A 25,708-nucleotide genomic window follows, 5' to 3' on the forward strand; every position below is an offset into this window, starting at 1 on the left:
TCATGATCTGCGGTGTTAGAGCTTCACTGTTCACACACACACACGGGGCCCTACTAATGATCCCCCAAGGCTGTCGCTGTGTCCAGTCATCGTCCACTTTGTGTTAATCATTGTTAATTATGATAAAGCGACACTGAAAAACAAACTGGGTGCGACCCGCGCAGGAGGTGCAGACAAAATACCTCGAAAGGGATTTATATTCCTGAATAGACTGATGCGGCAATCAGTTGTTGTTCCTGGCATTGCCTGCAGGTGGCAGTAGTGTACGGGAGGTACAAGTAGGATACTTAAGGGGTACTGATCATGGATTTAAAGGAGAGCTCCTGAAAACACATGTTGTGAACCAGCGTTGATATTAAAGGGGCTTCACGCCAGTTTATAACACAACAACTGACACTAGTGAGTCAGTCCGGCTTCGGCGGCACTTTTTTCCACCAAACTAAGTGCACACGGACGGACAAACCCTCAGCCTGGGAGGAGGGAGGAAGACGGAAGAGCGGAAAAGCGACACGATGTGTGGAAGCGTGACGTCACCTGACCGAGCCTCGGCCGCGGCTTCCGAGAGGGTCGGGCGCTGCTGGTCGTCATCCTCGTCCTCATCGCGACAGCACGGCACGGAGCGCGAGGGTCCAAGTGGCCATCGGGAGAGGCGGGCCTTTACATCGCTTTTCATGGCGCCACTGAAAGTGAATGAGCTCACCTGTTTTTGCACCCCATCTCTCTGTAACACACACACACCCTACTGTACTTGCCAAGTTCGCATTTACAACATTATGAGGGCGAGGGAGGCGCGCGAGACAGCAGTTCACGCTGCGACGGACGCGTGCACGTGACACTGCAGCTGACCTAAAGCTATACTTAGAGTATACTGAAATATATACTGTTTACTTTTAATATTTTGTATGAAGTGCATCATATCAGACAATATTTGTATTATGCACAGTTTCTGCGGTCTGGAGTATATTCTACTTTACATGGCAATGTTGACATAATCACTTACATTAATTGTTGGCCCCTGATGTCCCCAATTAAGACACTTTTCTAACATTTTACATTAGAAGCACCGATACCTATAAAACATACCACAGCATATAATAAACCAGTAGGATAATGCATCTAAAAATAATAAAACAAATGATACTTTAATTTCAATTAGTCTGTTTATTTGGATAAAAAGGAGAAGCAATTCAAATGAGTTATGCTGTAAGCATCTTCAGCATACAGTCCTTCAAATTTTCAACATCTAAATGTCTCATAGCCTACATTTTTCTAAGATACGTAAGAAAGAGGTCAATGCTATACTCGGCATTCTTTACAAACCTTTAAAAGTCATACCTGGTTATTGTTTAGTTTGGTCACCTGTAATATGGTAATATAGTCACCGTGGTAACCTGATGCAACAAAACACAGAAAGACTGAAAAAATAAAAGCTCCGGAATTTATCACAAGATTACAAATCTTATTAAAAGTGACCGGATATTGACAATTACAAGTTTTCAGTTATTACAAAATTATAGTTTGCTGATACTGTATGTTTCTATTATAGGTATAAAATATATTTATACGTTTCATTCATTCATTCATTATCAGTAAATGTTTGTCCTCTACAGGCTCACAGCTCTCCAGAGTCCATCCCCGAAGAACCAGCCACAAAGCAGGATACACCCTGTACACGATGGCACTCTGTCACAGTACATAATCTATTTCTATTATAACAATTGCAAAGGTAATGTGACAATGACATAGAAATTCATTTATCACTGTAAACTACTGGTATTTATTAATGTGTAACTGCTATTGTCTGCTGCCAGTAGTGACAGCCACACCACCCAGCATGTACCATTTACTGCACACACAGAGTACAGGTGCTGTATGTGGCTCCATCAATCACAGTATTCCAAAAGGTGTTTGCTCTGCCTACAATTTGAGCTGCTGACCTGCCCACTCCTGGATGAGCTGATTGGCAATGGCATAGCTGGGTGGCACCCAGAATGCACTGGGCCCCTCCTTTTTGTCTCGTGCTGGTATCTTCCTCTTCAGAGCCTCTTGGATTTCGTGCAGGGTAAACCAGCGAGCGTCTTCCAGCTCGGACCCCCTGAGGCTGATCTGATAGGGACATCAAATGCAGTCACGTCACACACCAGAAGGGTTATAATAACTACTTAAGAAAATGGAAAAGTTTAGCAGCTGTGCTGCAATTTACTATAAGATTGTGGGGTCTTAACCTGAAACTCACCAGGTAGGCAGAGAAAGTACAGGATACAGAGTTATACTCATATATATACAGTGGAGGAGCAGGGTTTGGGAGACCCTTTCGGCATAGGAGTATTTTCCAAATGCACCAGTCAGGTGTAAAGGACCACACTTACCTGTGTGTTACCTGATGTAACCGTACCATGACAGCCAATCATGAGAGAGCTCTGTGGCAATGGCCAGTGCTGTGACCTAGAATACAGGACAGAGTCCAGCTCTAGGCCCACCTCCTCTGCCACTTCTCTCCGTAGGGTCTCCTGTACCGTCTCTCCTGCAGAAATGGGGCATCATCACTCAATACAAGGTATAGTTCAATAATGGAAACTAATCACCCATTAAATTATTATATTAGAAGTGAATGAGCAAAGTGGGGGGCACGGTGGCGCAGTGGGTTTGACCCGGTCCTGCTCTCTGGTGGGTCTGGGGTTCGAGTCCCGCTTGGGGTGCCTTGCAACGGACTGGCGTCCCATCCTGGATGTATCCCCTCCCTCTGGCCTTACGCCCTGCGTTGCCGGGTTAGGCTCCGGCTCCCCGCAACCCCACATGGGACAAACGGTTTCAGACAATGTGTGTGTGTGTGTGAATGAGCAAATATCCTTTATATCCCTGCAAGCTGCAAAATCAGGAGAGTACAGTCATGAAAATGTACTTTTAGCACAATGCTGCAGATGGTGGAGGTACTTGTATTTAGGACTGCTAGGTGGCGTTACCTACCCATGTCACAGAAACCGGACAGGGCACTATACATCCCCCGAGGGAAGGTGGACTGACGTGCCAGCAGACACCTTTTGCCATCGCTTACCAAAACTATTACCACCGGTGCCATCTGCACAACACACAGAGTAAACAGTAAACAGCTCTGCCCTCATAGTCATATTCATACCATTCATATAGATTATAACAGCCAGCTTGCCATTCAGTAAACATGAAAACGTATTAGATATTAAAAAGATAGCTCAATGAATTTCTAAAAATTTAGATCAGGTCTTGCGAGAGCTCAGATGAGGCCCAGGCATTTTCACATCATGATGTTGCCTCATTGTTTGGAGAGAAGGGTAAAAAATATTTTAATATAAAGAATGGCATGTGTTTCTATTAATAGAATGCATCACACTATAATTTTGTTTGGCTTTAGCTTTAATCGCTCAGGATCGGCTACTTTTTATATTACAGTACAATACACTGTTGACTGAAGGGAGTCCTCACTGTGAGGTGATGCCCAGGTTAAATGGTCCTGTGGGCCCCCGTCTCATAGGTCCTCGTTTATGTTAATGCACAGTTTGCAGGTAAGGGTGAGATAAAAAGTAAATGAATGTGATGTTACTGTGTTTTTCCATATGTAACATAACTGACTGTACAGTAGAGGTGACAAACCAGATTAATTAAAAAAAAAATAATGTTGCTGCTGTTACTCACTTGGGGGTAATAGATAATCCCACTGCTGTGACACACACGCTGGCTGCCGGCCTGGTTGCTGTGTGTCGGCCGCCCAGTGGCACTGCAGTACCCGTGTGTCTGGTGCCAACGCAGAAGAGCCTGACCCTGATCAGGCCACATATGAGAAAAGGTCAGAGACGCATTCAAAGAAACACCCGAGACGGACATTTAAGTCGAGGTCATGCCCTGCTAAATTCTTCAGGCCAACTTAATGCATAGGGGCTGTGAAAACATGTTGTTTTAGTGTGTCATCTCTAAAAAGTGTAAGGGGCTGAGTGTGAAACACTGAGCGAAGACAGAGGTACCTGAGTCACAAGTGGAACATCAGAGTTTTGCAGGAGGAAAAACGCTTTCCTTAGGTCCACGAAAACACCCCCACAGAGTCCCTCCGCAGCAGCCTGCTCGACAGCCCCTACGACACAGAGACCGAACCCAACAGATGAGCAAGAAATAAAAAGAATATCTCATGATGGACTCTACTGAGCTGCGTGTCATCTGCTTCTTTTGCACTTTTCAGGCTGTAGGTTTTATTAAGAGAGCCCTGGTCTCACCTGCAGCCCTGGGGGCGCCTGACTTATTGTACAGTAATACCTTGCCCTACGTCGTTAGTTGGTTCCAAAGGGCGCAACTTAAGTCGAAAAACAACGGAAAATGAAATAATGCCTAAAAAACCGATTTAGACCTCCTATAAACCTCTAATGAGCATTCCCCTTAAGTGTATACACTTCATACACACACATATTTTCTGAACCGCTTGTCCCATACGGGATCGCAGGGAACCGGAGCCTAACCCGGCAACACAGGGCGTAAGGCCGGAGGGGGAGGGGACACACCCAGGACGGGACGCCAGTCCGTCGCAAGGCACCCCAAGCGGGACTCGAACCCCAGACCCACTGGAGAGCAGGACCCGGTCCAACCCACCGCGTCACCTGTATACACTTCAATTAATGCTAAAGTAAAGAAAAAACAAAAAAAAAAATTTTAAAAAAGGCAGGTAAATAAGACAATATTTATTTTATTTTTAAGCTTTTAGTTGATTTTATAGATTACAGTATATTATTTTATATATTTTAATGTTTATTTTTATTTGAGTTTACACTTTTTTATTGTTTTTAAGTGATTTTTAAGTTTTTAACAGTTTTTAATATTTTCGGCTGACCGACGTAAAGTCGCATCAGCCAACTGAAGACGAATTGTATTTTCCTCTATATATTTAACAAAGAACCGACGTAAAGTCGAAATCGACGCAACACGAAATGACGTAGGGCGAGGTGTTACTGGCCAACTGTATTGGCTTGTTTTGTGCTCAGAAAGTTTACCTTGGAAGATTCTCATTTTTAAAATGATTTTAACCTTGTCTTACCAACGTCAAGGGAAAACTGAGCAACGTGGGTGTCTGAGCAGCCTATCAGGACAGAATTGTTCAACAGCTCTTTGTCCTTCCCGAGTTTGTCCAGAATGCCACTAACATCTGTAAACACACACAGATACAGTTTGACTTTCACATCAGCTTGTTTTAAAGAACATCCTGCAGGAGGTGACGTACCGAACACATGCGAAACCCCAGACTATTCTAGTAGTGCTACAGCTCTACAGGAGTTCTACCGGACTTCGTTACCGCATCATTCATTCAAAAAGTTACTTAACAGACACAGATTTAACTGCCCCATATTCTTTGAAGGGAAATTAAACTGTTTTCTGACCTCTTACTGCAATTATGTATCTGAAAACACTGGTTTGGATCCAGGATCTCAAAGCTGCAGAGACACTGTGTACATCTCTGATGAAACCAAACTCTAGAAACATATGTGAGTGGAGTGTGAAAGTAAATTTACCAGAAGTAAGGGACAAATTCCTGAGACATCAGAGTGGCACTCATCCTTTGGGCTGGGGGGGTTACCTGGGGCCTGAAAAACAGGCAGCTCATAGGCTCCCGTCTCTGTCTTCCGTAGCAGAGGGGCCAGCTTGTGGTACAGCAGGATGGTCCCGGAATGCAGAGCTTCTTGACAAGCCTTGTCATCCTCCTTCAGCCTCATTAGATACCTGAATAGACACAGGAAGTAACTTACATGCACGGTCGGTTGGCAGATCCCGAACGAAACTGTCTCTTAGGCCAGCTGGGGCCCTATCTAAATTTCAGAAACACACACACATTCATTTGCTTGTTCACTTCCAAAACCAGGGTTACAGCAGTTCAGAGTCTATCCTGGAAGCACAGGGTACAAGACCATATACTGCATATTACAACCTGGATGGGACACCAGTCCATCACAGGGAAATCAAGCACACACATTCACATTGATTCATTTTGCTGATGCTTTTCTCCAAAGCGACTTACAATTATTTACCCATTTATACTGCTGGATAATTTTTACTGGAGCAAATTATGGTAAGTACCTTGCTCAAGGGTACTACAGCTGGAGGCAGGAATCCACCCTGCGACCTCTGGATCCAAAGGCAGCAGCTCTAACCACTATACTAACAGCTGCCCCACAGTCACCAGTTCACCTGAAACATGTCTTTGGACTGTGAGAGGAAACCAGAGCACCCAGAAGAAATCCACGAAGATGGGGAGAGCATGAAAAGTCCACACAAAGTGGGATTCAAACCAACACAGAAATAGACCAGGCCCAGTGCGGCTGCAGCGCTACACACACTGCACCCCCACACCACCCAACAGAAAGAAACACCAAGACATATATAGAGATTAATATCTACATTTTGCACTGATAAACATAAGCAGGGTGTAGTTTCATGGGATCGAAACTCTAGGGCCGAGTCCAGGGTTCTTCGGCATCGGACACCGACCTCATCTTGGACACATAGCTTGAGCAGCTGCGTGCCCCCAAAAAGTGGCTTCCGAAGTGAAGTCCAAGCATCCGGCGCATGGTAAACACGGTAAACATTTCCCCTCTGTCGACAGGCAGCGCGCAGAGCCAACGAAAAACCCTACAATCCGAAACACAAGTCAACGACGAGCTTCAGCAAATTATGGTAAGTAAATGTGCTAGTCAATGTGCTTTGAACCAACAACCTTCGCTTTGCTGCATAGAAGCACATGGGGCAGCAAAGCGAAGGTTGTTGGTTCAAACCCCATCCTTGTAGTACCATTGATTAGGTACAGAAGCGGTACCGTGAAAACACCTTCCTGTTAAATGGGTAAATCATAGTAAGTTTATAATCTAACACTGTAAATCACATTTGATGATAGTAGTATTAGTACAAAACACTTTCTTTTAAGGATCAACAGTGTAAGAGATTTGCCATAAAACTGCTTGATATACACTGACTGAGAAACAAGGTCAATTTTCAGTGGGCTTTCTGCTTTCTTCGTTTCCGGAACCTGTCTTTCACTGTGACCATAAGTCGTGTTTCTGGAAATCTGACAGTTACAAGAGCAGAGATATACTGTGGTAAAACAAGGTACTATGTAATGTAAACAAAGTACAAAACTGACTCCAACAGCCCCACCACTACTAGTGACTTCAAATACACTGCGAACTCGTGCCAAGGCCCAAGCTACACTGCAGTGCAAGTTTTTAATACACTCATTAGTGTGCGAGCTGGGAAAGGTCATCATTTTATAGTGTTTATAGTATTAATGCAGTTTGTGTGTCAGTCAGTGCAGGAACACAGAGATCATGATCTAGTGAGGAGTTTAACGCCGGCGGCTCCTCCGTCCTCTCGATAGATACAAAATCAAAACTGTGTCGCTAGCATCACATCAACAGTCTTTCTATAATTCACATTTTACGCCACCGCAGTGGGCAGAGTGCCGTGCGGCTTTTTTTTATTTAATAATAAAAAAACATATACGTGTACTGAACGTTAACGAAACCGCCAAAAAGGATTTACGTCATCAAACGGAGACGAGCCGAGGATCCGGAGAGCGTCGAGGAGCGCGTGCAGCCCTGCGGGACGCGGCGGGGCCGAAACAGCGCCCCCAGCGTTCGTCTCTGGTACTGACCGTGCGCTCGTTCACTCTCAGGCACCGACCGCTTGGCCGGGTTGGGGTCGCGGCGGTCCGGAGCCTATGTCGAAGTTAAGCTGCACGCGTTCTGATGTGGGTTCGAAGCTCTGCCCGAACAGCCGGGGCGCTTTACTCAGTGAGTAAATACACACACACACACACACATTTTCAGAACCACTTGTCCCATACGGGGTCACGGGGAACCGGAGCCTACCCGGTGACACAGGGCGTAAGGCCGGAGGGGAGGGGACACACTCAGGACGGGACTCCAGTCCATCGCAAGGCACCCCAAGCGGGACTCGAACCCCAGACCCACCGGAAAGCAGGACTGTGGCCCAACCCACTGTGCCACTGCACCCCCTCCTAGTGAGTAAATATAATTTTTTAAATTTTAATTTTATTAATTTATTGGTGTTCTGGTGTATTTTCTCTTATTATTTTTGAGCTTCAATACAGTACAGTAGTGGGTAATCTGTTCAGCATTTTACCCAGTAATACACCAGGGAATCTTAACTGCCTTCATGAAGGGTAAGTACCCTGATCAGGGGCACTTACAGCAGCAGGAGTGGGGCTTGAACCAACAACCTTCAGGATCCAAGGGAACAGCCCTGACCAATTTTAGGTCTAATGGTCTTCGAAGGCAGTGGTAAAAAGTATAAAAAGTCTTAAAAACTTCTGTATATAACCCTATATGACCCCAGTATGACATGAGACCCCTGGTTGGCTATTCACTAACCAGACTGAGGAAACTCACATTTCACATGAGCTGTCAGAAGGTTGTTTGTTTGGTTCCCAGAGTTTTTTAATATTAATGAGTGAATCGTGGATATTTACAACACAACACACACTTGTAGGATGACCTACGTCTGTAAATTCATTTACATAAGTTTAGAAATAAATATATCTATGTTGTTTACATGCTACTGGCCATATTTCTGCACTGTTTTGTGTCTCCGGCTCTTTTTGCTCGTATTTATCTGGATCTCAAGTCTGACAATAAATATTGGATCAGTCCATTCATTAGACCTGCAAGCGGAAGCACTTCTGTCCTGACTGTTGAAAATGTTTGTTGATGTATTTTTCTAGAGATTTGTGTTTTTTTTTCTGCAGTTCGGCTTTTTAACTGCTTCGCCATCTACTGGCCATGTAGCGCCACGTGTTAGTGCAAAACGAGGCCGCGATATGTTGGAATCCTAAACACTGACTGGGGCGGTGACTGCGTGTGTGCGCGTGTGTGTGCGCGCGCGTTATGTTCTTGCACGTGCTCCTCTCACAGTCGGCCGCCAGGTGGCGCCACGAACCCCGGGGACCCTCTCCGGGAGACGGATGTAGAAAAGCAGGAGAAGCGGAGGAGGAGTCGTCGCAGCCCGGTGCTGGCGGCGGCCGGTCTGAGGTCTGAGGTCCGAGGTCCGAGATCCGGGGGTCGCAGAGCTGTGGACGGAGCTGGAGGGCAGCGTGGAGAGGCAGGAGCGATACTCCCCATGGTGAGCGTCGCCGCCTCTTTCCCGAGCGCTCAGTCCGTGCTCCTGTGCGACAATCTGGTGTGTGCGTGTGCGTGTCCACGTCTCCGCGCGGGATCTAGAAATTTCGTCATTGCGATTGCGAGTAGTGAGTTCTCGCCGCCCTGTACTTTGTATTAACTGACTATTTCTATATGGAGTCAATCGATCGATGCGTCCATGTCCACCACCACGAGCAGCAAGCAGCAGCATCATCATCATCATCATCTGATAGTCATCGCGGGTACTTTTTAGCCTGAGACTTTGTTTGTTTGTTCATATTATTGGTTTTTGTTTCCTACCGCCGAAGGTCTTACCGGGTATTTTCACCATTAGGAATTATTATTATTATTATTATTATTATTATTGAGTGTATTTTGGCTTTCTCTGCACACACAGCTTACAAAAGCCATATTTGAACCAGGGCCGTGAAGTTGGTGATGAACCGTGAATGACATGCAGTGATTTGCGTTGCGCTCTGGATCCACTTTTTGCCGAAGCGTTTGACGCTCGTGACGTAGTTTTCATATATATTTGTGTGCCTTGATTTCTTAATGTAAATGTAATCCCGAATATGAGCTCCGAGAGTATAACTGTGTGTGTGTGTTGTCTTCCCACTGTCCTGCCTCCTTTCCCCCGAACTCCTGTAGGATCGGAAAAAACCACACAATTGCCCCCCCCGGCATTGGGCGGGCGGCTGGGCGGGCGCGCGCGCGCGCCGCAAGCTACAAAGTTGCAGTTTGTGCCGTCGCGAGTGACAGGTCTCAGATTTACCCCCCGGGTAGCGCGAGGGGGGGGGGCTTAAATCTCACCCGGAACTATATGGTGAGGGTAGGTTGGGACGTGGCAGTTTTACCCCACTTAATCCCTGAATAATAATAATAATAATAATAATAATAATATTATTATTATTATTATTATTATTATTATTATTATTAACAACAACACACACACACACACATTTTCAGAACCGCTTGTCCCATACGGGGTCACGGTGAACCGGAGCCTACCCGGCAACACAGGGCGTAAGGCCGGAGGGGGAAGGGGACACACCCAGGACGGGTAACAACAACACCACACACACAATGTCCACAACCGCTTGTCTTGAGCGGGGTGGCGGCGAGCCGGAACCTACACGGCAACACAGTGCAGAATAATAATAATGATGATGATATTACTACTATATACTAGTGAAACACACTTTCAATTTATTTAGCAAAATTGTATTGCAAGAAATCTGAAAGCAGTTGGCTGAAAAGTTTTAAAATTTATTTCATTTTCTGTGTTTATCTTTTATTTGAAGATTATTCGGAGATCATTTATACTGTAAGAATGCAATTTGTGATTATGTACCCATTTAAACAGGTGACTTTTAACTCTAAAAACTGCATTTATTATTTTTGCTGATGCTTTTCTTCAAAGCGACTTACAATGTTAAGATACTTAGTTATTTACTCTTTTATACAGCTGGCTCATTGTTACTGGAGCAATTTTAAGGTAAGGACCTTGCTCAAAAGGATTAAAGCTGGAGGTGGGATTCAAACCTGTGACATTTGGATCCAAAGCATTAGCTCTAACTCCTATGCTACAAGTTGCCCTTAATTCAGGGTCAATGCCATGGTCAAGGGTACTAGAGCAGCAGCAGGGCTCCACAACAACCAGCTTCAGGTCACGACTTCATGATCTTACCACATTTTTACCGACATACTCACGTTGAACCCGCCAAATGTTTTTCCACCCCTGAATAAAACTTCACAAATCGCTCCCCTTTGCCTCCTGATCTATTAAATGTCTAATAAAACAATAAAAAAGCACAGAACCATGTGCACTCTTATAGATGTTAAATATGAGGCCATAAATAGAGTAAATATAAACTGCCAAGCATGTGGATTTGTCGTGTCATCACAGATGTTATTGCCGTGACCCCATATGAGGTCACGTCTCCTCGACATGGAGTGCTTGTGCTTATCGGGGGAAATGAGCACTTGAACAGTTAAACACGCCTGTTCGGTGTGTCTTTGTCTCCACCGCTGGTCTTTCTGCAGCCGGTACTGGTGTCATGCTTGTGGATGATGTCCCCTCAGTACCGCTGTGTGTGTGTGTGTGTGTTTTTCTGTTAGTTACACTCTGTCCCTTTCTGAAGAACATCCTACAATCTGAGCAGCTTCATGCCCACGAAGAGTTTTGAGCTGCATCCTGGGTAATTTATAGACCGACAGATAGAAACTTTATTAATACCAAATGAAACGGCCCTGAAAACGTGCCGCTCCTCTGTCCTCATGTCCTCATGCTGTTCCCACCCTCTGCTGTTTATTGCAGAACACATACATATTTGGGCAGCGGAACTGCTGATCAGTCAAAAAAAAAAAAAGAATGCTTTTGGGGTGGCGGGGCTTCTGGCATAATCTTTAGTTCTTGGAAAATAAATTGAAACCAGATGTCAAGTTCCGTATGTGTGTGTGCATATATACATATATATGTATGTATTTTAAACCTACAGGTCCGCCTACGTGATTTGCCACAATCCGGACTTACAGCCATCCCATCTACGTAATGTTATTTTTTTGCCCCCCCCCTTTTTTTTTTTTTTATAGCAATGACTAGCAAACGAAAACCGGAGTTTTGTGTTGCTGCAAAAATGGAAAAAAAGGAAGGAAAACCGATTCAGAAACGAAAGTGGAAATAATGACGGAGAGTGAAAATACAGTTATGATATTGTACGGTATTGTATATTATCATTCCATATCGTTATTGTAACATGAATGGTATGCGAAATTATCGAAAAAATATAGCAAAGCCCCATGATACATCACGCCATTAATGTGTGTACATTGTTTCTGTATCCTTATGCTTTATGTAATATAGTATAAGGGGATTTGCAATTTACAACGAACCACGTGAGAAGTGTGTATGCACCTGGACACCGTGGGGAGAACCTGTATGAGGTGGAGTGGACAGTCAGCTCACGAGGGCGTCCCACATCTCTGCAATCTGCGGCGGAAGAGCCGGAACGACGTGGCACCTCATTTCCTGATCACACTTGTTTATCAAAAACATAGTTTCCAGCAGGTGGAGTAAAACCTGTCACTGGTACTGTAAATCAGAGGTCGCAGACGGTCAGCTGTGGTCAGATCGGTCGTACTCGGTTCACTTTGTGTTTTTATAGCGCCTTTACTCATTGAGATCCCTGTGAGCATTTACCATAAGATCGGTCAACGTACGAAGTAAAATCGCTCGGTATGAAGACACACTCCTGGCTTGTTCAGGTTAGCGAAGGACCACACTTGGATACCTGGGTGCGGAGAAGCAAGTAACCCGATCTCGGTTGCTACATAAGGATGTAGAAAACCTTCACCTGATGTGTGAAAACCCAGCAGAACCGGTCCCACACCAGGGATCTGCCGCCGACATCCCCGTTCAGAGCTCTTGGGGCAGTTGCCCTGTTTGTTCCCACGTCTATTGCTCTTGTTGTGCTCCTTCAAAGTATGGTAACCCCTTGAGCCCCTTAGTTTTACCGCGGAACGGTTATTGAATGAGAATCAGTGTTTCTCATGGGACATAATAGGTGTGTAATGAACAATTCCATTGTTGCTTTAGAGGAAATCGTGTGTGTAGTAGAAACACACAAGTAGTGCAGGTGTAAAAATAAGTGAAGCCCAAGTTGAACTGGTTAAACTAAGTAGGTAACTGGAGTCAGGTGTGTAAATCTGGGGCGTCTAAAAATGGGCGGCACGGTGGCGCAGTGAGTAGTGCTGCTGTCTCACAGCTCCTGGGTGGTGCGAGAGGATGTGTGGAGTTTGCATGGTCTCCTTGTGTTCGCGTGGGTTTCCTCTGGGTGCTCTGGTTTCCTCCCACAGTCCAAAGACATGCTGTTCAGGTTCACCCATAGTGTGTGAGTGACACAGAGAGAGAGAGTGTGTTCCACTGATCTATAGATGAATGACACAGTGTAAGTCACCTTGGTGAATAAGGTGTGTGGGCTGATAACACTACGGAGAGTTTGTGGGAAGTCGCTCTGGAGAAAAGCATCTGATAGATAAATGTAAGTGATTAATTTTATAAGCTTATTTCAATATTTTTGACAGAATAATGCCCATTCCTATAAGTTTCACATACTTTGGAACAGCTCTGTAGATACTTGGCTCTTTCTGCCCTCAGGTTGTTTTTCTGTCACCGCGAAGTGTTTGGTCTCAGTGTGGGAAACGGGTTCGACTGCTGCCAGACATAAGGACTCAACAATCTAAGATCATTTTTCCTCTCCTGCTCTATAACTGACGTCCTTGCCGGAACGTGGACCGGGACCCTGTTTCCTAAACACCCCCCCCCCCCCCCCCCCAATTTCGCTGTTCCTCTCATGTTTATCACACATTGGTCTCATGTTGCGCTGTGTGGAAAATCCTCCGATCCTGAGTTTTCAAAACAAGCAGAGAGGGTTCCAGATGCAGCTGGAATAACAACTGTGCTCACTTGGGGACGAGCTGAGAGCAGTGTGGGGGACGGCCTGGGGTTGATCGCTGAAACGGCACGCATGCCGCAGTGTGGCACGGCGCTCCGAAGGAAAGACGACGTCTGCCGGTGTACTCGTTACAAGGGTCGGCTGCACAGCTGCGTCCCACAGTGTAAAATCCAACATCTTTTGGATATAAGACCCCGTGAGTCTTCTCTGAAGCGTTACAGTCATACGATCAGCCTGGACTGATAACTGTCAGCCTCACCGAAAGTTTTTCCCTATTTGACTTGATTGCCCAAAAAATCTCACCCTTGGAGCGGAGTTTAATCACCATCTGACTCTAATGCATATTTGAATAAAAAAGATAATCTGAGAGATGTAGCAATCTGTTATTAACCATCATTTATCTGACACCTTTGTTCAAAGAGACTCACGATGTTAGGTTTTGTATACTGAGCTACTTAGGATTATTTATATAGCAGAGAAAGTTTTACTATATCAGTCGAGGGTAAGCACCTTGTTCACAGACCCTACAGCAGGAATTGGGATTCAAACCCAGGTCCTTTGTGCAGGTGATGACAGTTGTAACCACTATGCCACCTGCTGCCTGCTAAGAGATAATGAGGTGTAAGACAGGAAGCATAACTACACCCAATAAGTATTCATATCAATCCAGAATAGAGTAACATATGATTTCAGTATAGCCTATTAGTGTACGTACACACACACACACACACACACACACACTGGCTGAAGCTGCTTGTCCCAAGCGGGGTCGCAGCGAACCGGGGCCTAACCTGGCAACACAGAGAGTAAGGCTGGATGGGGAGGGGACGCACCCAGGATGGGATGCCAGTCCCTATTAATATAAGATATTTTAATTATATATGTAATCAATATTTAGAATGTAGTAAACATTATTATTATTATTATTATTATATAATACAATAGTATAATTTCTCTCTTTCAGAAGGTACATCGCAGTGTGAGAATGGAGCCACGGGTTTGGCGAGTGCTGCTGTTGAGCTGCCTGCTCTGCGCATCCTCTGCACATGACTTCTTCACCTCCATCGGTAGGTGTTGCGCCCTTCCTCGCCCTCCTTTCACGCAGGTCCCGTCTCTTCTGTTGTCTGTTCTGTTGTCCCCCTCAACCCTTGTCTTGAACCCTGTCGGTCTTGTTTAAGGAACCCTTAATACCAGTATATAAGCATAACCCAGGTAGTACTATAGCAATGGGTAGAACAACCTTCAGCTCATATCTCCTTTTCTCACACCATCCCTGGTTTAAAGATCTACCATCTGTGGGCCGTGCCCTGAATATGACCGTGGCGCTGCTTTGTGTCCTTCCAGGTCAGATGACAGACCTGCTGTACACAGAGAGGGACCTGGTCGCCTCTCTGAAGGATTACATTCGGGCCGAGGAGAACAAACTAGAGCAGGTGAAACGGTGAGCGTCTCAGGGGGCATACACACACATATACACCGGTGTGCTCATGTGCATCGATGTTCAGCGCCAGTGCGACAGAACAGTGCTCCTATGAGTGCTAGACAAGGTCCAAGGACCTATTGTCTTTGAATACATTTGCTGATCTCCATGATCACTGGGGTTTTGTGTCCAGGTGGGCGGAAAAACTGGACGTGCTGACAAACACCGCCGTGCAGGACCCTGAGGGTTTCCTGGGCCACCCTGTCAATGCCTTCAAGTTGATGAAGAGGCTCAACACGGAGTGGGGCGAGCTGGAGAGCCTGGTGCTCAAGGACATGTCGGACGGTCAGAGAGCCCTTCTATAGTAGATGGAGTTCTGATATCCTTGGTCATTGGCAGATTAACCTGTGGAAAGTTGACCTGTGTTCATGATCAGTTTCACTGTGAAGGTCCCTTGACCTTCAGTTCGAAGGGCATAGAGGATTTCACCTCCATTTGAAGAACTGGAGGATGACGTCTTAAAACGATCTTGTCTTCTGGTTCACGAAAACCTGAACACACCTCCTTCCTCCCTCAGGGTTCATCTCCAACCTGACCATACAGAGGCAGTACTTCCCCGATGATGATGACCAGGTCGGAGCGGCCAAGGCCCTGCTGAGGCTGCAGGACACCTACCAGCTGGACACAGAGACCATCTCCTCTGGAGACCTGCCAGGTGAAAGGGTCTTGAGGGATCTCCTTGACCAACTGGGCATCAAAGTGACTGTTGCTCCTGAGGGGAGATCAGCTCCCAGGTTTAAGTTCACAACGCCTCTGCTGCAGGTGTAACGCATAAGAGCACGTTGTCCGTGGAAGACTGCTTCGAGCTGGGAAAGATCGCCTACTCGGAAGCGGACTACTACCACACGGAGCTGTGGATGGCCCAGGCGCTGAAGCAGCTGGATGACGATGAGGAGTCCGCCGTGGACAAGGTCACTGTGCTGGACTACCTGAGCTATTCCATCTACCAGCAGGGGGAACTAGAGAAGGCCTTGGAGCTCACCAAGAAGCTGCTGATGTTGGGTAGGTCCTTCCTTTCAGGTTGTCCTCCAGCCAGCTACTGAATAATGCTGACATTGCAAGTCCCACACTTCATTCCCTTACTGTCCCACATTGAGGAGTACCTGATTGAAACCGGTCTCACGTCCCCCGCTGATACTACAATGTAACAAAATTTTATGATGTCATTTTTTTTTTTTTTTTTTTTTTGCATTTTCCATTCAGTTTTGTTAGAATAACCATACTTTTGGCGTTAGTTTACACTACATGTCAGGTTTTTTTGGTGAATTTTGGCACCAGGTTCTAAGCACTGAATATCACAGTACTGTTTAGGATATCATGCTCGCTAGAATGTTCTGGTACCTTCCAGAATCTTCCAATGGCTGCTATGTTCAGAGCTTTTCTAGAATGTTCCAGTGTAGAATATATATGTGATTTGTTAATTAATAAATTAGTTAATTAATACATCTCTCAAAAGGGCGGGGTGTGGTGGCACAGCAGACTTGGCTGGGTCCCGATCTCTGATCGGTCTGGGGTTCGAGTCCTGCTTGCGGTGCCTTGTGACGAGCATAAATTCTTTAAAATTGAATAAAAAGAGTGAACGCGAGATTCTATGACTAAAACTGACACTCTGGAAGAACTAGTGGTGTTTTTGTAATCAGTACATTTTAATCACAATTAACCCAAAGATCAACATAACTAAGAATATTTTTGTTGTGTTGTGTTATTTATCTGTACGGAATGGAAGTCGAGTCTCAAAGCTGAACCAAGGCCAGGAAATTGATTTGTTTCGCACCCCTCCAGACCATGAGCATCAGCGTGCCATCGGCAACCTCAAGTACTTTGAGTACCAGCTGGCGAAGCAGCGGAAGGCCACAGAGGAACTGGGCGTCCAGCAAAACGCCAGCAAGCGGGATAAGAGGGAAGCCAGGAAGGGGCCGCCTGCAGACCACCTTCCAGAACGGCAGAAATACGAGCAGCTGTGTCGCGGAGAAGGAGTCAGGCTGGTGAGCGTGAATTTTTGCGAAGGGCAGAGGAGCTCGACTTCCCGAAGGTGGCTAGATCAAGTTCCAGGAGGGGCTCTGCTCGAGTATCATCATTATTGTTATTATTTCCATTGTTTATTCATTTAACTGATGCTTTTCAAATGTCACTTAAAACCTTTTTATAAATGATTTACCCTTTTAAACAGCAGGGTAATTTTCGCTATATCAGTACAGGGTAAGTACCTTGATCAGGGGTACTACAGCAGGAGTAGGGATTCCAACCCAGGTCCTCCAGTTGCAAGGCAAAGTCTCTAACCACTTTGCCACCTGCTGTCCACTAAGAGACAATGAAGTCTAAGACAGGAAGCATAACTGCACCCAATAAGAGTATTTATATCAACCCAGAATAGAGTAACACGCAATTTCAATATAACCTATTAATATAATCTCCCTGACCTCTCTCTCCCTGGAATCGGAACCCTCATCTGCTGGGGCCCATCGCACCTGTTCACACACCAGCTCGTGCCCTCTGGTGCTGAACTGCTGTGGCTGCCGGTGGGGTAGAGTTGCTAGGCAACACTGGCGCAGGACCTGGAATTCCTGGCTTGGCGGCTTGGCTGCCGGGGAACCCGCCTGTTTACCCATCGTATTATATTTGGCGACTGGGCGGAAGGCCGAGGGGGCGCGGGAGGGGGGTGCGTGTTCTCTGTGCTACCTCGGGTGAAATTCTTTTAGTGAGATAGCGTGAACTCACACCCCAGCCCTCTCCTCCCCCCGGCAGACCCCCCGCAGGCAGAGCCGCCTCTTTTGCCGCTATTTTGACGGTGGCCATCCGCGCTACCGTCTGGGCCCCGTGAAGCAGGAGGACGAGTGGGACCGCCCTCGCATCGTCCGCTACCACGACATCATCTCCACCAGTGAGATCGAGAAGGTCAAGGAGCTGGCCAAGCCCAGGGTGAGTGCTGGGGGGGCAACGGGATTTTTTTGGTTGCCTTTTTTTTTTTTTTAATCGCATTTTCTTCACTTATCAGCTGAGCAGGTGGATGGCGGTTAAGACCACACAGACAAAATATGGGTGCGCTGATGTCAGACCACCATAAGTCAACTCACTTCCACAGTGTTTACAGCTGGTATCTGCACCGGCAGATGTCGATCAACTGCTGCATTTTTACGGAATCTAAACTGGAATAAATTAAGTGATGTCTGTATGATAAATCTTATGATTTAGTGGTAAAGTTTACTTTGAAGTTAAAAATGAAACATTAAAATGTACATTTATTCGTTTCACAGATGCTTTATCTTCAAATCAAAGCAATGTGAAAGAGTCACAGTAAAAGTGGAACAGAGGTGCAGTTCATCAACAGATGTAGAGATGCGATTCTTGAAGTAGTCCGTTAGTCCAGTACTTCCATTTTTGCCAGCGTACATAAATTGACCAACTGCAAATAGAATTCATACGGAGTGAAATATTTTGAAACACCTAGTGTAGTGAAAATTTACAGGGCAGATAGGAGATAAGGGGAGAAGTGGGTCAGAAAGATGCGTTGAGACTCTTCTGGAATGTTGAGAGGGATTCAGCAGTCCTGAGTGACAGGAGGAGTTCATTCTGCCACAGTGAAGCTGGAACCGAGCACCTACAGGATTTCCATTTTGGACCTTTTGTGTGTGGAGGAGACTATGGTGTGTAAATTTTCACAACAGTAGCTCCTCAAAGATGTGCAAAGGGACAGTAGGTGCTTTGGTAGGTGGGTCCAGCCTGGAATGTGTCTGTGACCCCACAGTGACTCTGCTGTGTTGTTGGACCTGGGGGGACGGGTGAGGGGGGGGAGGGGGCTCATAGGGCCGAGTAACTCGTGTCCTCTCGGCCCGGTTGGCTCCACAGCTGCTCAGGGCCACCATCTCGAACCCCATCACTGGTGTGCTGGAGACCGCCTCCTACAGGATCAGCAAAAGGTAAGGCGTCATAGGTGCGGGACGGCTGGGGCAGCTATGGGCCCGGGACAAAGCCCAACTCCATTAGACCCCACCACCAACCCCCAAAAACATGCCAAGGTCCCCTCAATTTCAGGAGATTTTATCAAAGGCGGGGAGAGATTTTGCAGTATCTGTCACATGGCACAGGTCTCCTGTTGCTGCTGGGTTACAAAAATGGAATTTGGCAAAATGACACCACTAGTGGCGGGATCCTAAGTGGCGTTTTGGGAGGGTGAATGTGGCCCAGTGGCTGTCCCTAGGGTACTGGGGATCCTGAATGAAGCTGTCCTCCGGGGAGGGCGTTGCGCTCTCTGCTAATGACCATCTCTCTCCTCCTTCTTTCTCTCCCTTTCTGTCTCTCTGTGCCCTCCGGGGAGGTAGCTAAGGCGGGCCACTGTGCATGACCCCCAAACTGGGAAACTCACCACCGCCCAGTACAGAGTCTCCAAGAGGTAAGGGGTCAAAGGTCAGGGGCGTCCTGGTTCTTCCGCCTGACTCGTCCCCTTCTCATTCTTCCGTTCCTTTTCCCCCTTGTGGGTCAAACGCAGCCCCTCAGCTTCATGCTCCCTGTGACTGACCCAACCGTGCACAAAATCATGATCTCAAACAGCAAACCACAACCTCACACAGTCATCTCAGGAGCTGCGGTTCGGCACGGTACCGGAAGGCGTGGTTTGGGGGGGTCGTCTCTTGTCTAGGAACCAAACCGGGAGATTATAATCCAGCATCTGGTCACACATCTGGATTGAATACAGCAGTGTGATATGCAATAGAACAAGATTCATCAGTATATGGTTATTTTTACAATTATACATCTTAAAAGTGTGCCCAGACACATCATCATCGTCAGTGATGTCACCTGAGCTGATTGAGTGTTTCAGGTCTTTGAACATTAGACAGGCCACCAAGAGTTGATCAGCACCCAGCTTGCAACCAGGTAGCGCTACCTCGAACCCATTGCTCAGTGATCCACAACCTTCTCGATGCCCTTTCCGCAGCCTCAGCAGAACAGCTTCCACAGCCACCCTCCTCTGGCTGCCTGTGACATGTAACACACTGCAGGCCCCATACAGAGACTAGACCTCAATGGGGATGCATGTCATCCTCCAGCTTTTTGAGCACCTCTGCTCCACCAGTTCTTCATATCACCTTCCTCTCATGACTCCACTGCCCTCGATGCCATCAGTTGGACAGGTTGCTGAAACGAGCCAAGCTCGGTACAGACCCGTTGACCCATTGCTTGTAGGATTTTGTTGAAAACCACGTTTCTTTTCACTGAAAAGCTTCCATAAACGGTGCCAACAGACGTGTTTTTCTTTCGGTTGCTCCACTCAATTTTACTCTGCTTTGCTCATGGACGGATGGGACAATTGATGCCAACTGTACAGATTTACGCTCGTCTCTTTTTAATGCCCTAATACATTTTTAGAGCACAAGTCAAATAACAGCTCTCGCTGTGTCCTTTCTTTGGTCATTTTCCCTACAGGGGTTAATAAAGTCCCTGGCCTGTCCCATCCTATACGAGTTGGGATGTGTCACACCATTGCAGCCTGAGAACGCCCCCTGCAGGGAGGAATATCCACTGCACTGTGTGATTCAAATTAAACTGAATCTTTCCCTTGAACACAAAATCAATAGCTGTTATTTCACATGCCTTAGGTTGTGGTTGATGGAAATAAAAAGATATAAATGTCTTACAATAGAGACAAATATTATTTGTTGGATAATGTTTATTTATTGACATTTAAGGGTTGCTGGTTGATGCCTCGGGTATTTTCAACGGTGCTGTCGGGTTCTGAGTTGCACTGAGAATTCTGGGCGAATGTTCAGTCCTTTGATCAGGCTTTCAATAGCTGTGTGACTGCTGTCCATGTAGACAAACTGTCCACACAGTCTCATATTCCTCCCAGACTTGGTGATACAGCTTCCAGAAATAGCCCTGTTGTCGCAGCCCACCTCCGTACTCTAGGGTTGTTTTGCACTGCCGTGGCTTTGCTGTCCTTTCCCACCTATCCCGCATCCTGGAGTCTAGGTGGGGTGATCTTTCTGTGGTCGTGGGTGTGTGTGCGCTTGTGCGCATGCAGTCCTGTTGGGATGAGAAGGGACAGGGCAGGCGATGCTGGAGCCTGATGTGAGATTCCTCATCCTCTTTGTGTGGCACCTAAAAACTTCTCATACCGCAGTCCACTTGCAGGACTTCTGTGACATTCCTGGTGGACATCCAGTGATGTTGGGGGGGACCCCGTACATCAAATGCCACTGCAATACTATGTATGAGAGCTGCGGTGAGGCTGTGTACTTGTGCACATTTGAATACCAGACTGCTTTCGGACCCTTAAAAACATCCAAAAGGAAGGGCTAATAAATGGGAAGAGTTGGGTCGGACCCCCAGGGGTCACATGGAGAGCAGATCCACCCCGAAACCGACTGGAGATTCTGTGGGTCGTTGCTCTCTTCTCTCGCTCTGCCCTTCTAGGCCCTTCCTGTCCTATAGACACTCACGCTAACCGCTTGGGTTATGACGGCAGCTGTTGTGAGGATTTGGCTTATTAATTGCTATCATAACACAACTAATGTCTTTAACATACAAGGCTCACAGCTTGGGGGTGGGGGGTCAGTTCTGAATAAGGACAGGTAAGTTAATGTGCATGTTAAGAGTTCAAATGTAACTGGTTTACTGTTTTTTTTTTTTTTGACATTTGCATGTATGCAAATGGTTCGTATGCCAAAAATATTTCCAGAAGTTCATAATAAAACCTTTATGGTAATGAAATAAATAGAACGATTAGAGAAATTGCACTGCGTATGCACCTGGAGGTTTGTGTGTGTATTGATGAAGGGATACAAAGGAACTGAGTGGTGTGTGTTGTGTTGCCGCAGTGCCTGGCTCACCGCCTACGAGCATCCTGTGGTGGACAGGCTGAACCAGCGCATCGAGGACCTCACCGGGCTGGATGTGAAGACTGCCGAGGAACTGCAGGTGAGCCCTCGTGCTCTCGTACCCACGTACCCGATTGTGTTACGGAATGATGTTTTTTCCTAAAATGAGGTCAGGCTTGACACACTGGTCTTGCATTGGTCCAGGTGCTTTTGTTTACCGCAGAAACAGCAGCAGCTCCTTTTCTCCTTTGGCTCTTTATGTTCAACTCCTTAACCACTGTGCCACCTCAAGTTATTATTTTTTTTCCTCCCGTACCTCCTAGGTAGCAAACTACGGAGTGGGTGGACAGTATGAGCCACACTTTGACTTTGGACGGGTGAGCTACTGCCATTGAGATCATAAAATATTAGTCAGACATGGTCTTATTTCATATCCTGGCAAATAAGTCTGAATCACACTTATACCCAATTAGTATATGTGGTTTCCATGGAAACATGCCCCAAGCAGTGCTGCAGTCTCTTAGGAGTTACTTTTGTGTTTTCGAAACCCCGTAGAAAGATGAGCCGGACGCGTTCAAAGAGCTGGGCACCGGGAACCGGATTGCCACCTGGCTGTTCTATGTAAGCACACTCCTCCTCCTGCTGAGGTCCCTCTCGCTACCTCCTTGTCTTTCTGCAGCTACCTGCCTTGTTCATGTTTTTTATTGCTGTTGTTATCATTGCATTGCCTGACAGGTGTGTTTACCAAAGCAGATTGCAGCAGTTCCAGTTTATACTGCTGGATACTTTTCTCAGGGGTACAAGAGCAGGGTCCCTCTACTTGTTATATTCACTGCAGTTATATCTTATGGACATTTATGTATGTGGACTCAAATTAAGAGCATCTTTAGGTCAACCTTATGTAATGTTTCCGTTCGAACTCTTTCCGTTACGGGTTTTTCCGCGCTCTCCTGTAGCGCCCTCTTCTGCTGTGCCATTTTCTTTTCCTCCCACTGCAGATGAGCGATGTCGCAGCAGGGGGCGCAACAGTGTTTCCTGAAGTGGGTGCTGCAGTTTGGCCCAAGAAGGTACTTCTTGCTGTGTTTGCTGTTAGTGTGTTTTTTGTGTACTTGCTTGGAGAACGTCCTGTGTGCCAGTGTGTGTCCTGTGTGTTCCCAGGGCACCGCCGTGTTCTGGTACAACCTGTTTGCCAGCGGAGAAGGCGATTACAGCACTCGGCACGCCGCTTGCCCCGTCCTGGTGGGCAACAAGTGGGGTGAGTGTGCCAGTGTTTCACTTGATGACCCGCACTGACCTTTGGGGTTCAGAGGTCATGAACCCCATCGACGCCCCAGTTCACACCCTGGTCTTTCCTCTCTGCAGTGTCTAACAAATGGATCCATGAACGGGGGCAGGAGTTCAGGCGACCATGTGGCCTTGACGAGGCTGACTGACATGGGCAGTGTGCCTCAGCCCCGAAGCCCCCGCCAGCCCCTGTCCTCAGCCGCGCACATATTTGGCTGTGAAACAACGATCAATTGCCAGCACCCTCAACGCTCCCCTGCCTGCACCCACCTCACAGGCTTGGGAAATCTGCCTTTATCATTAGCCTCCTTCACCGGGCGCTGCGAGCGTCCAGCTGCTGTCCGTTTGCCGTCACACCTTTATGCGCTCCGTGGCCGTCGTCTGCCTCGTCGTGGACGTGCCGTATCATCATACCCTGCACTGTCCTGTGGGTCACCAAACACCTCTACACTCCTCTACAAGGTTCATGCCTTCGCAGAATTCTTTTTTCCACGTCTATGCTCCAACACATACTCCACGGACGGTTCGAGTTCATGCTCCTCCCTATTTTGAAGCCTTGTCGCGCTACGGTTCCCATGTGCTCTGTGGCCATGCCTTACTTTCTTAGAACATTATGCTTTGATGCACTGTAGAAACAGAGCCCGGGGGGGTTCACCTTGCAGGTGCTCTTCACTCTGGGACACACCAGTGCACCAACAGCTTGCCATATCCCAGCCTGTGCGCAGCACATGTTTTGTCTTAAGTTCTAAGCGGAATCCCTTCTGGATCGCAGCCGTGATGCTGCTGGGGGCCAGATTAGCAATGGTGACATGGTTACAGTCAAGCACTCCATCTCTCCCCTCCCTTAACTGCTGTGTGTGTGTGTCTCAGTCTCGCCAGCCAGCACTTCATCACTGTGGTCACTTGCTCTGAGACAAACATGCCTCCCACATGGGCAAACAGTGATGCAACACTGACATTTAAAAGCCAAAGTATGCTGTGTCTCTGAGGGCCTGCCCAAGAGCTGTCGGACAGGAGCTCCTCGGCAGGTGTTGGCTCTGAAGGACCTCCCAGGGCCCACCGCTCATCAATAAGTTTTGATCGAGGCTCACGGTGGAGTAGCGGCAGGGGTGTATATGTGTGAGTGCTGTGTTGGGCATATGTGGTAGTGGAGCAGCCTCCTCCTGCCATCACACCCACCCTGTGACAACCTGTCCTGGGATTTCTGTGGGGACAAACCACCACCATTTACACCCCTGGAGACACAGTTGTTGTTTAATATGTCCTGTGGCGATTATTTTCTATGTGTGAAATGAATGTTTTCTACCAATAAATTCTTTTATTCGTACATACTTTGTTTCTTCTTTTGTGCGTCCGGTGTCACGGTATGAGGCTGTTTCAATTTAGCATGCCAGTATAGCACGCAATGCTTCCTCTGCCATCATCATTAAACACTCTGCTACATCCATCAACATATGGTAAAAAGTGTGTAACAACATAGTATGAAACAGAAAAGGGTTGTAGAAGGTTAAGGGTTCAGATTACATCCACAATGACCACCTTCTCCTCACTGTCTTATTGCAGGGCAGCAGTTCTGCCTTAGTCTGCACCTCAAGAAAGTGGAGCTGCAACCCAGAAGAGGATGTCAACTGTGTGAATGATTTAATCAACACTAATTATTAGTATTATTATTTATTATAAGCTAGTGTCAGCAAAATTAATAAATGTGAAGTAGTATTTGGCTGATGCCTTTGACTAAAGCAACTTAAGTTGGGTTTGAACACTAAGCAATGTAAATAATATTTCTACATCTGTGTGATTTGTACAGGTCGATTCAGGGTAAGTACCTTGATAAAGGGTGTTGCAGCAGGGGTGGGGGGTTCAAACCCGGGACCTTCTTTAATCTGAGCCCTTCAACCTTGTGCACAGCTGAATATTTCCTGAAGCGGTTCAGGCTAGTTGCATTGCTTGGTGGAGCAGGGCTGTCTTCTGCAACTTTGAGCAACAGCCCATCAGCAGCACTCCCAGAAGTATGGATAGTGGTTAAAGACCTTAATCATAGGTGTAACAGTAGATGGTAAAGTTATGACACGTTTGGAGCTCGGAGCAAATTCCTCGTCTCAGACCAGCACATGGTGGCATTGTCTTAGTTACTTCTCCAGGTACGGACCCCGTTGGAGAGCCCTGTGGGGTTGGCGTGGAAGCTGGCCTTCTGGTGGGGGGTAGGAGGCTTCATTTCCAGTGTAGCTCAAAGCAAATGGACATGCCAGCGACCCATCAGCTGCATCTGAGGTCTGAATGTGACCATGCGTTCCAGTCCTGCGTACCGCTGTCACGTGTGAGGGATGCTTTTATATAATGAGGATTTGTAAGATTTTATATGAAACTTCTAGATGGGTCAAAACATGGGTTGGTTTTTTTTTCTTCCACAGCTAAGAGCTGAAACCAAGTACAATTGTTCTGCAGTGTCATGCGAATTGATTTGTTTTCCCAGCTTCAGTACTTTTTTTAAATCGCCAAGTTCAGTTAGTC

At 46.7% G+C, this 25,708-nt stretch overlaps 2 protein-coding genes across 6 annotated transcripts; one reads left to right on the forward strand and one right to left on the reverse strand.

Annotated features, from left to right (window-relative positions):
* Positions 1–1,237: 1,237 nt before the first annotated feature.
* nudt13 (nudix (nucleoside diphosphate linked moiety X)-type motif 13) lies at positions 1,238–7,596 on the reverse strand. Of its 3 annotated transcripts, none has more exons than XM_018761006.2 (9): positions 7,546–7,596; positions 6,499–6,639; positions 5,591–5,733; positions 5,054–5,161; positions 3,996–4,102; positions 3,670–3,795; positions 2,968–3,079; positions 2,370–2,524; positions 1,238–2,106 (listed from the first exon to the last, which is right to left on the reverse strand). In XM_018761006.2, exons 1-9 carry the CDS (start codon positions 7,548–7,550, stop codon positions 1,918–1,920), a joined length of 1,086 nt encoding a protein of 361 aa, XP_018616522.2. In that variant the 5' UTR covers positions 7,551–7,596; the 3' UTR covers positions 1,238–1,917. The 3 variants fall into 3 exon arrangements, with proteins under 3 accessions (XP_018616522.2, XP_018616521.2, XP_018616523.2); XM_018761005.2 differs by having other exon boundaries at positions 6,981–7,555; XM_018761007.2 differs by lacking the exon at positions 7,546–7,596 and adding an exon at positions 6,835–6,962 and having other exon boundaries at positions 1,239–2,106; positions 6,499–6,724.
* A 1,337-nt stretch (positions 7,597–8,933) lies between these two features.
* On the forward strand, positions 8,934–24,524 carry p4ha1a (prolyl 4-hydroxylase, alpha polypeptide I a). 3 transcript variants are annotated; one of them, XM_029248656.1, is made up of 16 exons: positions 8,934–9,144; positions 14,580–14,682; positions 14,960–15,056; positions 15,229–15,380; positions 15,613–15,750; positions 15,858–16,097; positions 16,878–17,080; positions 17,841–18,014; positions 18,942–19,012; positions 19,420–19,485; positions 21,914–22,013; positions 22,237–22,290; positions 22,469–22,534; positions 22,912–22,980; positions 23,072–23,168; positions 23,276–24,524. In XM_029248656.1, the coding sequence occupies exons 1-16, from the start codon at positions 9,142–9,144 to the stop codon at positions 23,344–23,346; spliced, it is 1,704 nt and encodes a 567-aa protein (XP_029104489.1). In that variant the 5' UTR covers positions 8,934–9,141; the 3' UTR covers positions 23,347–24,524. The 3 variants fall into 3 exon arrangements, with proteins under 3 accessions (XP_029104489.1, XP_018616657.1, XP_018616658.1); XM_018761141.2 differs by lacking the exon at positions 18,942–19,012 and having other exon boundaries at positions 19,415–19,485; XM_018761142.2 differs by lacking the exon at positions 19,420–19,485 and having other exon boundaries at positions 8,967–9,144.
* Positions 24,525–25,708: the final 1,184 nt, after the last annotated feature.

This window comes from Scleropages formosus, chromosome 24 (genome assembly GCF_900964775.1).
Source record: "Scleropages formosus chromosome 24, fSclFor1.1, whole genome shotgun sequence".
NCBI classification, from domain to species: Eukaryota; Metazoa; Chordata; class Actinopteri; order Osteoglossiformes; family Osteoglossidae; genus Scleropages; species Scleropages formosus.

Coding starts and splice junctions, on each gene's coding strand:
- p4ha1a (XM_029248656.1), top strand. Junction 16,098..16,877: donor CAAGAAGCTGCTGATGTTGG/GTAGGTCCTTCC, acceptor GCACCCCTCCAG/ACCATGAGCATCAGCGTGCC. Junction 22,014..22,236: donor AGACTGCCGAGGAACTGCAG/GTGAGCCCTCGT, acceptor CGTACCTCCTAG/GTAGCAAACTACGGAGTGGG.
- nudt13 (XM_018761005.2), bottom strand. CDS start 7,270: ATGATGACCTTTCCCAGCTCGCACACTAATGAGTGTATTAAAAACTTG. Junction 2,525..2,967: donor GTCCGGTTTCTGTGACATGG/GTAGGTAACGCC, acceptor CCATTTCTGCAG/GAGAGACGGTACAGGAGACC. Junction 2,107..2,369: donor TTACATCAGGTAACACACAG/GTAAGTGTGGTC, acceptor TGTCCCTATCAG/ATCAGCCTCAGGGGGTCCGA.